This window comes from Lissotriton vulgaris, chromosome 1_1, assembly GCF_964263255.1.
Source record: "Lissotriton vulgaris chromosome 1_1, aLisVul1.2, whole genome shotgun sequence".
In the NCBI taxonomy this organism is placed as follows: domain Eukaryota; kingdom Metazoa; phylum Chordata; class Amphibia; order Caudata; family Salamandridae; genus Lissotriton; species Lissotriton vulgaris.
In genome coordinates, this window is record NC_141685.1 from 464,715,262 (window position 1) to 464,728,167 (window position 12,906).

The window sequence follows — 12,906 nt, forward strand, 5'->3', positions numbered from 1 at the left end:
TCTTTTCTCAGAGTACACCCACATTTTCAAGGCATGGGTTGGAACTGCTAGCAAGTGTGGTGAACTGTTTGGCCTCAGTCCTAGAGATGAGCTTTCTCTAATGCAAAGGGCTCTGTTTATCAATGCTCTGCACAAGAATCTGTACCACTTAGCCACTTTCAGTACAAGACAGAAATGTTGTTACTGGTTTGAGTTACCTTGTTTCACAATGTAGTGTGGCTCCTTCACACCTTATCCATTCACTAGGTAGGCACTCCACACATGCTTTCTAGCTTTTATCTTCAACAAAAACGAGTATGACATAGGATGTGCACATTTCTACCTTCATATGTTAACTATGAAATATAGCTTTTTCTTGCTTATATTCAAACAGTAAGTCTTTCACTGACCAAATGAAAAAATTGATATATAACTGCAATCCCTCCTATCAACACGATCAATATTTTTACCATAAGGTCAAATTTAGAGACCACATTTATTCTTTCAACACTTGCCATTATTAGCCACACTTATCGCACTATATCCATCTTGCTCTTAATGAATAGTTACCTTCTTCAAAATATCAATTTCGGTTGCTTGTCTGTCAGCCAGGGGAAGGGAAGGGAAGTGACTCAGAATGTCCCCGATAGTCCCTTGTTTCCCCTTACAAAAAAGATTTTAGGAGGATCTTCCTTAATGTTTGCCTTGTGCCCCAACCAATGATGTCCAACCCTCAGACACACACACTGCTATACTCACTGAAGAGCCTAAGTCCTGGCCCCCTTCTTGATTTCAGTCTACTTACCTGGAGCTGTAGAGGTAATGATCATCTAAGCGGCCGAAAGGTTTTGTATCGTCTCAACCTTTGACAAGCAGATACCAATTCCCCGGCTCACGACAGCCACCAGAGAAGTGTTAAATACTCTCAGTAGTGAATGCGATTGACTTCACTACTATCCAACTCATCACAAACCCAGGAAAGCCGCACAGCCTGCTCTGTTTCCCAAATATAGTGTCATTTTTGCACAGTATGCTAAATGGAGTGGTGCTGTTGTGTGGATTAAACAGATTGTTTTGAAGTGGCTTAACATTTTCTAGTTTTGCTGGTGCTTGTCGATTATTTTCTTTCAGCTCTCGCCTCCAAAAGAGATAGTTGGTGGACTCTGATGAGGCCCAGATAATTATAACATATTACTCTTTTTTTATCATCATTTATAGTTCATACTCCAGGTATTTTCTTGTGCCAAATGATATAGTTTTGAATTGTTCTTTTCAGATTATGTTCATTTAACAGTTGTTCAGTGATCGCCGTAAGCCCACTTCTGTATTGTTTAATAACAGTCTCATTGGCATATAATAATGAAGGTATGTGCTCTGGTCTCAAATTCAGAGGATAACCCAATGTATTTTTCAGTGCTGCTGCTGGCAAATTTGCAGAGGACGTATTTAAATGAAGGTGAGCAAGGCTTAAGTCTTGTTATTCGAAATCGTCCATACTAGAGCCCAGATCTATTTAAATTCAGATGGCCAAAGTATCCATATGAAGGGACTGCATCTTCATTAACTGTAGGAGTCGACTACCCCATACAACAAGAGTGATTGTTAAAATTGAGCTGTAGAGAAGCCAACAACAGTGGAGTGCACGAGGTCCATTGTTTTATCACCTGACTGTAGCCATGTTTAGCTGTTGGAAGTTAAGCTTAGTGATCCACCTAGACCTGCTGATGTCTATAATGCAAGTTATCAAACATTTAGACCAACACAGCTTAAAGTCTACATTTCTTATTTTCCATCTGCCCAAGTGCCTCTTATAAGTAGCCTTCTGCCCGTTGCTGTGAAAAGGGGCTTCGCATTGTCTCCAGTAAGGGCAGAGGCAGTTTGGTCCCATTGCTCTCAATAAAGTGCCACTACTTATCTCTTCCATTAATGGTTTTGACCGCACCTTGATTCTGGTGCAGTTATCTGCTTGCACATGAGCACCATCTGACCCCATAAAGTTCAAGTGTATTTTCTCTGACGTTATCAGGGACATTGCTGCTGAGACTTCTACAACCAAATAGAAAAACGCTTTGTCATCTAGAATACTAAAGCTCAGGGACCCGTTCTTATTTCTAAGGAAGCTTTCCTTGTGCTTGACAATGCTCTTATGTTTTAATTTTCTTCACCATTTCCATGCCCAATTCAGGGGGGCATTTCACTCTCACTCAAGGATCTTAAGTCTTCTTTCATGTGTTGTGATCTCTGAGCAATCCAGTGTCTTTGAATTGTAATGTACCACATATCTAGGCAGCCTATTATCTCCTTGTATATTTTACATGTGACTTTCATGCCCTGTGCAATGTTGTCTTTGTTGGTATCCATAATTCCGTCTTGTTTAATGCACTTTTCACTCAGAAGGAGCTGACATTTATGTGATTTGTAGTTCTTTCATAATAATTTGCTTTTAAAAACTGTTTATAAATCCCAAATTCCTCTGAATTCACTGCCAGAATCTGTTTCAGCACTTTGCAAGTATCAACAAGCATAGATGCTTCAGTTTAGGAGTGAATGAAGTGGAATTGTGGGTGCGGTTCTTGTCGGAATTGCTTGTAAATTTCCAGTACATAGAGCAGCATATTTAAATTGTTTAAAAATTGAAGAACGTTTAAAAATATGCAGCATTCAGATTGTATTATTGTCTACTTTGACAACAGGAATGGACCGACCAGCAGAAGAGGACAAAAGGGATAAACTTCCATCAATAACTGATTTGGACAACATTTTTGGGCCAGTATTATCTCCAAAATCTGTTATTGTTCATGAGGAAGACAAATGGATACGTTTCTCCGACCAATCTCCGGAACATGAAGCAAAAGAGTTGTCTCCAAGTGAAACAGTTGAATCTCCGATTCTGGAATCCCCAATTCTGGAATCACCAACTCAGGAAAACTCTGTTACCTCTCCCCCTGCTGAATCCTCCCGCAGTATTCCATCTCCACTTAATCTAGATGTTCAAAAGAAAAATTTGGATCTGGCTTCCAAAGATGATGTCTTTGAATCAACATCCTCTCCAAAAGATTTTGGACTGGGACAGAGAGCTACACCTCCCCCTCCCCCACCTCCCACTTATAGAACAGTGGTGTCATCTCCTGGACCTAGTTCTGGCACCGGTACTGCAAGTGGTAAGTGTGCCCTTAATGATACTTACAGGTTCATAGTTCTTGATATAACTGGCGCTTGGAGATGTTCAAAAAGCAGTGTATAAACTTTTGATACACACAAGTCAATTTCTGTGCTTTGTGTCGATGTTCTATTACTCAGAATGTTTCTAATTTCTTCTTTATCAAGTGAAATTTACAGAAAGCAGTGTATTTTATTTAAGTTGTTTATTATTTGATGGATGGAAAAGCTGTTTGTTTCCCTGCAATATAAAATGCTTTTACCAGATTGCTCCTTTTACTTTCTTATTATTTTGGAGTCGGGTTTCATTTACAAGTGGTACAAAATCTTTGTACCAGGAAAGTCATGGTTTGTTAATTTACTGCGCAGTAGTTGCCGTTGGCACAGATCATGTATTTGATCGGTCATAATGTCCTTTTTGTGGATACAGTCAGATGCAATTTCTGGTTGAGATGCTATGTCTTATCAAGTATGTGTTTTGTACCATTTGCACCTTTTGTTAATTGATTCCTACTCGTAGGAAGTGCCCACTTTAGCAACAGCTTTGAGCGGACACCAGTATGCATGTTATGGTTCACTACTTTTGTGCCTCCTCCAGATCACATATTTTGGGGCCTTGTTTAAATGTACCTAAAAGCTCTCCAGTTTATAGATGTTGTCTGTAAGCTTCAAGTTTGATATCCATTCACATTTAGACAGCATATTATAGGTATGGTGCACGCTAGTGAAATGGACCAACTTTGGTTGGCTAATAAATATTTTGCGGTTTGCTTGGTTCTGTTGCATTTGCGCATGCTCAGTCATAATATTGCATCGTTTTCTGGAGGGGGGTCCTAATTGGATCACCTGTGGGCCCAACCACAATGCAACTTATTTAACTTAAATTTCCATCCATCTAGCCTGGTGATCTTCACATTTTTCGTCTTTTGACATTATATTGTGTAGGCTCTAGTCTGAAATCAACTGCTCCCAAACCCCACATCTGACTATTCACATGCATCAAGGATAGGATTTCATAGGATTTTTTTGTAATTTATTTATTTGATGTTTGTGACGTGCGCTTGCAAACAATCGTCCACCAAAGGCTTACTGAAGTTGTAACTAAATGTAGTCTTGCCACCCTTGCCGGTAACACGTGTTCGTTGGATTTGGTGTCTAGAAGCAGAGCTCTGTGCCTGTGTCAGGGCATGTGCGGTCAAAGAAGAGCGGATCAGAGGGGAAGAGGAGAGAGAATGCTGTAAATAAATCCACTGAGCCTCCGCTCCTGCTTTGAAATCTCCTCCATTTACATCTATGGTTTTTGAAGGGTTGAGAAGCGGCTAAGGTGGCAAACTAAAATGGTACAGAGCTACCATGCTGTCCCAGGCCCTGACAAACGAAACCAGTATACCTGTTTTTAGTGTTCTTATAATTCAGTAATACGCTTTTTACCGCCTTCCCAAATAAACTAATATTACCCTTTAGCGGACATGCGCTTTTTAAGTTTAATTAATGTATTATTTCCTGTTTTTATAATTCAATTATGAGAGGACCAAGTTCATCTTTGTTAGGGTTTTCATAATAGAGGCCAGAGTTCACCACCTATAACTGATATAACAATTATACCCTTGATACATTCTCTCAAGATTGTGCAGTTTTATTCATGCACATGAATTCGTATGAACCGAACTATGGCTGTCGCAATCTCCGAATACAAAACATATGCAAACAAAAAAATTGGATTTTTTTTATTTGAGGCAATATGCCTATAAGACTTATGATAAAATATCTGTTAGAAAGTACGTGTAACATAAAAAAAAGTATATTTTATGTTCATTTAGTTAAAAAAAAAAAAAGAAATTCATAGAACTTTACAACTGAATTGCAAGGATTACTCTGTATTACAGTCTGGTTAATTATTTTATTTCAATATAAACCAAATCACAATTTCAGATTCACCTGTTTTTTTCAGGAAAAATGTCCCTACTAATGGGCGGGGTGAAGTAGCCTGAGTCATGTGTACTAGTGACTCATTGAGTGGTGATAGTTTTCGTTGAAAGAGTACTAATGAAGACAATGAATCTGAAGAGGTGGCTACTGACCAGTGTTCGATGACTGCAAGATGTTCTAATATGAGCCACTGCACCTGGAAAGCAGTTGAAGGGAGTGGGGAAAATGTGTACCAGGAAATAGTGATTTTAGACTGGTCTTCCTAGTTCTGACATACTTGACAGAACCAGTGCGGTTATGAGACATATTGTTAACTTACAGTGGGCCTACTGCCTCCCCATTGCTTACCATGGGTTGGCTTCGTGGTCGCTCACGTGCTTCTTTCTTATTCATTAGTGTGTGTGGAGTTTACTTCCTTTTCTCTTGTTTTTCACTTCCCTAGAGAAAAATGTATTACTAGTGTGCCACTGCCCACTTTTCAGGAGCTACTATTTTTATTTTTGTTCAAATACTCTACAAGAGTGCTTGTGTTGTATCCCTGGTATACTCCCCCCCCCGCCTCCCCCCGCCCCCATCGAAATTCAGTTTTCCTCTCTCACCTGTATGCAGGAAACAGCAAATGAGGCATCGGAGAGGTAATTAAATATTTCTAATTGGTGTGCAATACCGATGGTTTCTTGGACCATTGCCTGAATTTGAGCTTCTGGAGATTGGAAGGATAGAAAGTTCTGTAGAATATGAATAACATTTTATAAGGAGTGAGCGCTTAAACGTTGTATTAAGATAGATGCTTTGGAATATGATGGAACGCATGCTTTAAAAAGTTATCTTGAACTTTCTCACTTCTTTCGATGCATCTCTCAGTGTTTACCTACATCATGTGGGCATAGTATTGGTGCAGAGAATGCCTGATGCTCAGAAAGCCAAGGCTCAAAATGTCGTTTTGCATGGTTGTTTTGGTGGGCGATGTGTTTGTTGAATTAATCGTCAAACAGTAGTTAACTTGTAAATGCGTTTGACACTCTATAATTTGATGCCTAGAAGGTTTTTAATGACAGCAGAAATTTATATTTTGCATTTACTAACCATGTCTATTTTAGGTTCTTCTTCGCCTGCTCGCCCAGCAACACCCCTAACTTCCTGCAGCACTGCTGCACCTCCTCCTCCACCTCCTCGCCCTTCTTCTCGGCCAAAGCTACCTCCAGGAAAACCTGGAGTAGGCGATGTGGTAAGCCAGATTTAATTGGCAATATGTGGGTCAAAATAAGGGGTGTATTAATTTGCAATTACTTTGTGCAACTGCATGAATTTAAATTCACGGAGTGATTCTTGCTTTAATTTTCTGAACTTGTGAAAATTCTAATTTATGTCCTGTTAAGTAACTGTAATTTCTGTAGCCCACACCTCCCATGGTATTGGCTCCTGCTCATCTGGTCTCCCTGGAGTATGTGTTTATGCACAGTTTTAGATGTCTTGCACACCGAATTCTGGTTTGCAGGTGTTTGTTGTGTCTTTTTGAGTACTTTTGGTAAATCAGGAGTGTAGCTCAGGAATAGTTTGGAAGCTGTGGGACTTTTGGTGGAGATCTGATTGAATATGTGAGTTGACCACTCTGCAGGCCATTTTGTGCCCTGGTACCATACTTCTCTGCACCTTGAGTATGTATGGTGGTTCTGTTTGTGTGTCATATGACAGAGCAGAGCCAGACTATCTGACCGTTTGTGTTTACATTTTCGAAGGAGGGTGATTGTCCATTGCTTCTTGGATCAATCAAGATGTGCTCATTGGTTGACATCATAGTTGTGTCCCATATTTGTGTGAGCTACGGATGTACAGATCATAATGATAATGATTGATTCTGGTTTTTTGGACCAGCCTCACTTAAGTACATTAATATTTTCAGTGTCATCAAATTGTTGCAAACTTCAGAGATCTCCTTAAACTTGTTTTATAGTTTCCAACAATTATCACAGGCATATTCCGTCAGAGTGCTTGTGTCTACTAGCATGTTACAACATAAGAAACAGTGGTCCCTTTGGAATGTGGTGTACACCACTCGCTAAGTCAACTATCAACTGTCATTCAAGCAGGTGGCTGCCCACGACTGTCACCCTCTGCTGGATCAATACAGAAGATGAAACGCGTAAAAGGAGATGTACTGGTAGACCGTGTGAACCATAGTGCAATGCTCTGGCTATTAGTTAATTATTAAGCGTAGTCACACCTCCTCCACACAGAAAAGATTTGCAATATCAATGATATATCTGGAATGTTTTGTTGCGTGTGATAATATGGGCACTTGTATAGTCGGTCTGAGTGGCATTGGATTTCTGATGGTCGTGTGATAACTTGGCAAAGAGTCTGAGCAGTGTGTTATCTGTGTGCAGAGCAATTCGAGAGAATAACATTGCCCCCGGTATAACCTTTAGTTACTTCTTTGTTTTTTGTATAATGGAAAGATACTTAACTAGAAATGACAATCCCATCGTTTGGAAACATCTTGTTCTTGCATAAGGCAGTGTAAGCTTCAGGCATCAAATTAAGTGCGACAAGTGCAGCAAGCGTCCTGTCTTAGCCAGAAACACGACTTGGCAAGTTCATCTGTTACCTAGCACACTCCACCCATCCATTTCTTAACCTATTGCTGTTCGTAATGACCCTGCTTATTCTACAAGTTCACCACTGATTATACCGAACGCATGCCGAGTCATATTAAGATGCATACTACTGAGTTGGCTACATCCTGACAAGTGTAGAATATTAGCGTACATTTTGTCCTCTACTGTATACTACGATCTACATGACAATAAATGTTTAGAGTGAGGAAACAGCAATCACAAATTTGGAAATGGGAAAGTCTGAAATATTTTCCCCAGGGTTCTCTCCTACATTTGAAGTAGGTTTCCATGTTGATGGCATTCACAAATATTCTCGCACATTTTCCACCCATGTTGGCATATTTACTCATGCAAAATCTCTGTGTGAATAAAACCTGTTACAATAAATTACCAGCTTTTTTCAAGTCCAATAAGTGGGTTTACTTGGAAAAAAATATTGATTTGTAATAAGGCCCTCTTCATATGAAGAGATTTGTAAATCGAGTTGTAGAACATATTTACAGCAATACTAAATTACTGCAACTTTTTTAGAATTAGCCATACTATTGCATGTTATTCGGCCGATTCCTCAATTATTATTTCAGCCACTAGAAGAAAAACTAAGGGATGCGCCAGAAAGAGACACTTTCTAAAGAGGATGTGGTGTTCGCCTTTTCATAAAGACCAAACTCTGCATTTCAGAAATTAAGCCTAGCTAGGAAGATAACTGTGACTATGTAAATAGAGGTTAAAGGTTCTTGAAATAATTACATTTTAATTTTTCATTTAACACTTAAACGTACAGTACCTGAAATGCAAAAGTACTTATTGAATGTGTAATGCGATTTGAACAGCTTTGTGGTAAATTGTATAATTGTTTTTTTTCAGCCAAGGCCATTTAGTCCTCCCATTCACTCTGCAAGTCCTCCTCCAGTAGCACCATTAGCTCGTGCGGAAAGCACTTCTTCCATCTCGTCGACTAATTCGTTGAGTGCGGCAACAACACCCACAGTTGGTAAAAACAGTTTTCATTTTGGTCTATTTTAACATTTTAAAACTGGCTTGGCATTCTCTAAAGTTCTTGAAATATAATATTTCCAATCTTTATCTTGGGTTATGCACTAAAAATCAGAAAAATTGGTAAAGTCGGTAAAGTTAATTGGAGTGATTTTCTTGAAGGAAATTGAAGGATTTGTTTTTTGACCCGGAGTGCCACTCGTATTTGAATAGGCGTGTTGCACTTTTCCTTAGTCACACCTTCTTTTTAGTTCTCGTAATTAAAAATATCTGTTTTAGATCAGGAGTAGACATTTAAAGTTGAGATACTTCACTTACAGTGACCTGTGTTGTAAATGCATCACTTTTACAGGCTAAAAGTACCAATCTTCTAAAGTAATATGAAGGTATTCTTCTTAGATATCAAGTAGCAACGTCTATGAATTTTGCATCTGTTTTTGGACATATGAATACAAATCCTTAGTGGCACTATGTTAAGGAGAGAAACTCGGCTTTTTGAAACTCCGAATATAAAATAACTGTTGTCAGATCGATAAAGCATCTTTAAAAAAAAACAGATAGTTCGGTGCAAGTGAGCAAAATCAGCAAATCTCTTTTGTAAGATGTGTCAATTCACAGTGGAAACAGTTTGTCAATGCAACCCCGCAGCACATCTTTGTCTCGTCCCCTCCTGCCACTGGTTGGTTTTTGACATGGTTTTTAGCAGGCCCCATTAGCTAGGGTTTCAAGAAACCTATTATCTCACTTGCATATTATTTGGCCACCAAACCCCAGGGACCCCCACACAAATACATATCCTTAATATAATAATCCTCTGAGGATGATACATATCTGCGTGGCGGCCCCTGGCAGGGATTTGGCGGCCTCCGGCTCTGTTCCACTTCCAAACACCCTGACCCCCCTTCACTGGCCTTCGCGTTCTGCCCCCCCCCCCCCCCCCCCCCCCCCCCACATTTCACATCGCTTGACTGTAACTTGTTCTCAGCGCAGCAAATCTTTCAAACATCCCTGAGTAATGCTGCAATAAAACAAAACATGGCCACGTGACAGCTGAAAGTAAAAACATTTCTGTGGTTATCTCCTTTAGGACAAACACAGGGGGCGTAAGGATTGCGTAAGAGGGTCAGAGCAAAGATAGAGGGGAGAGAAGCCGAATATTGAGCACACCACTGGCAGAATGATGCGGTCTGCTGTCCATGGATAAGTATTCTCAAGAAGACGAGCTGTGGGCGGTATTGAGTTTTTTTCATTTGTGTAGCACTTTGTGCTACTCAGAGGTGGCCTAAAAGTGCTCATGGGGAAAGGAGAGACGCAAAGAGAGACAAGATAGCTAGAGGGAGGGTTAGTGGATGGAGATCTGCCCTCAAAACGCTACCATTTCTCTGGACCCAGCAATGTACACCTCTTTCGTTATGAAGTTTTTTTGAAACCGGACTGTCCTCATTACTTCATCGAAGGGCTGGTAGTACTCTAAGGCAGCTCTAATTTGCCCTGATCCCGAAAAGGGTCATAAGACATTGCAGATTTGAGTGAATTACCTCAATATGGCCTCATTTCTGGAGAAGGGGAGCGCGCAAAAGGTAATTTTGCCAGTATCTCAGAACATCCCTGCAGCAGAGCCGATGGGTATTGTTTTTGTGTATGTATTAAAAAAAAAACAGGGTTCAAGTCCTGGCCACCACTGCACAGGCTGTGTGACCTTGCAGATAACTGTCATTTCAACAAACAAACAAATTTCAAGTTTCCAAAAGTAACAGGCCAAAGGGGTCTGACAATTTGGACAAAAATGTGACCTTTTTTTGTGCGGAACCACCTGTCTTTTCAGGCATTACTCAACCTTTCGCCATTGGAAGCAGTCGATAGTGGGAAAGTAAACTTTCCCTACAAATCTGACTGGAGCTGTGTACAGAAGGCTATACTGTAGAGACAGTTGAATAAGTAAATACCAGGCAATGAGATCCCAGTTCTGAAATCATATGAAGAGATAGATAATTTTTACTGAAGCTCTAATTGCTGTCAGGACTGCTCAGTGGGTTAAGCGAACTGCTGCGTAAATCAGTATGAAATGAATTAAAAAAGAAATGTATAAAGCACAAACCATTACCCAAAGGTGTCAAGGTGCTAGCAAGCTCATCAGATAAACGAATGTCATAAGATCTTGGCTCAAAATCAGAAGTTAAACAACCATGTTTTCAGCGCCTTCCTGAATGCCAACAGGTGAGTCTCGTCTTTTAACCTTTGGGGAAGAGAGTTCCAGAGTTTTGTTGTCCCAACCAGAAAACTTCTACTGCCCCAAGCACTTTTCTTGAACCTAGTGATCACCAGATTGTGAGATTGAGCGGAGCCTAGCTTACATGCAGGGAAATATAAGCAGAGATTTTGCTTGAAAAACACTGACCCTATATCATGGCTTGCTTTAAATGCTATGCACAAGACTTTAAACTCAATGCGCCGCTTCACTGGTAGCCAGTTTAATTCTCATAAGGCTGCAGTGGCCGATTTATGCTTTGGAATATTCAACAGAAGACAGGCAGCAGCATTTTCCACGATCTAAAGTTTAGTCAGGCGTTTTGACCTCAGATTGATAAAAAAGACCGTTGCAATAATATGCTCTGGATAGGACCATAGCTGCAATCACCAGTTTACGTAGCTCGGCGGGGATGAACGGGAGAATCTTTCTCAACAGTTTTAACATATAGAAAGATGCTGAGGTAACCTGGTTCACATGACCTTCAAATGTGAGCTTTGAAGCAAAGGTGACACCTAGGTTTTTTACTTTGAGGGGGTGGGCAGGGGGCCAGTTCCAGTGGCCAAAGTGTGGGGGACAAAAAGGTAGTGTTACTATCAAAGAGTAACACCTCGGTTTTGTTGGAATTCAACTTCAAACAGTTGCCTGCCATCCAGTCTCCAACTTGATGAAGGCAGGTAAAAAACTGTGCTGCAGTTTCTGATGGTGTCCCTGTCACTGACACCAAAATTTGGGTGTCATCCGCATAAGATATTGCTGGGAAACCCAGTAATATGATCAGCTGCGCTAATCGGGCCACAGTGACGTTAAAAAGGATGGGGCTCAATGATAAGCCCTGAGGGACCCCACAAGGAAGTGTAAAATTATGTGACTTAAATTCAAAAAGCGCAACAAACATTTTTCGGTCATACAGAATAGATTTAAGCAGAGAAAGAGCTTTTCCTTTTATGCCTATCCTCTCAAGGCATTCTAGTAACTTTATATGACTAACAGTGTTGAATGCAGCAGAAAGGTCAAGAAGCACAAGTGCTGTGTTACCCCCTGCATCCACCGTCTGCCTAAGCTGTTCTGATGCAGATATGAGTGCCAGCTATATGCTGTGGTGTTTCCGGAAGCCAAACTGAGTGGCATCCAAGAAAGCATTTGTCTCAATATTATTCGGATAGTGCTGTGTTTATGGCTGCCTCAACTATTTTAGTGGATAAAGGTAGTCTTGAGATTGGCTGGTAACCGTTCGGATCAGCCACATCCAGGTTTGTTTTTTTTAGAAGGGGAGAACTGATGCTAGTTTCCATTTATTAGGAAAGATTTCTGAAGAAAACATTTGATTGAAAATGGAGGTAAGATAGGGACCAATTGTTCCTGATAGAAGATGAAAGATCTTTGGGGGGCAGGGGTCCAGAGGGGATCCCGATTTAGTAGATAATGTAGTTTGATTACCTAATCAGCTGTTAATTATGGAAAATGTATTAGTTCTGAAAGCTTCATGGATTTTGGGGTTATCATGGCTTCCTCTGTTGTGTTGGAGGTGACCAACTCAACTTGTGGGCCGGTTACACATAGAGATGGGGAAGCCACTCTAAACTAGTTTAACTTTCGCCTGGTAAAAAGTGGCCAGGTAGTCGCAGAAGATCTGGCGTTCTGGAGTGATGGCTATTTCAGGGGGTTTGGCTAATTTATTTACTGTCGCAAATAATTCTGTAGCCGAATTCTTAGCTGCAATTATTACTGAGGAGAAATAACTAGTCTTCTCCTCCTGTATTAGTCATTTATAGTCTATTAGTGATTGTTTATACAAGGATCTGTCATTCGAATCATAGTTGGACCTCCACTTCCTTTCCAAGTATGAAACCCGAGGTCAGGTATCCTATATACACATGATTACCATTAAATATTTACTATACATAAAATGGCAGGACATGAGTATATGCCAGATGGGGTTGGTGCAAGACAAGGCTTTTTCATAAAATGAGATTT

The 12,906-nt window shown here is 40.3% G+C and overlaps 1 protein-coding gene across 5 annotated transcripts in view; it reads left to right on the plus strand.

Moving 5' to 3' along the window:
* Positions 1–12,906, plus strand: part of SGIP1 (SH3GL interacting endocytic adaptor 1) — a 1,273,000-nt gene that overhangs the window by 863,178 nt on the left and 396,916 nt on the right. For all 5 annotated transcript variants that reach the window (XM_086953766.1, XM_086953786.1, XM_086953772.1 and 2 more), the window contains exons 12-14: positions 2,673–3,140; positions 6,168–6,295; positions 8,553–8,679. In XM_086953766.1, coding sequence (XP_086809892.1) covers positions 2,673–3,140; positions 6,168–6,295; positions 8,553–8,679 — 723 coding nt within the window. The remainder of the gene's footprint in view (positions 1–2,672; positions 3,141–6,167; positions 6,296–8,552; positions 8,680–12,906) is intronic.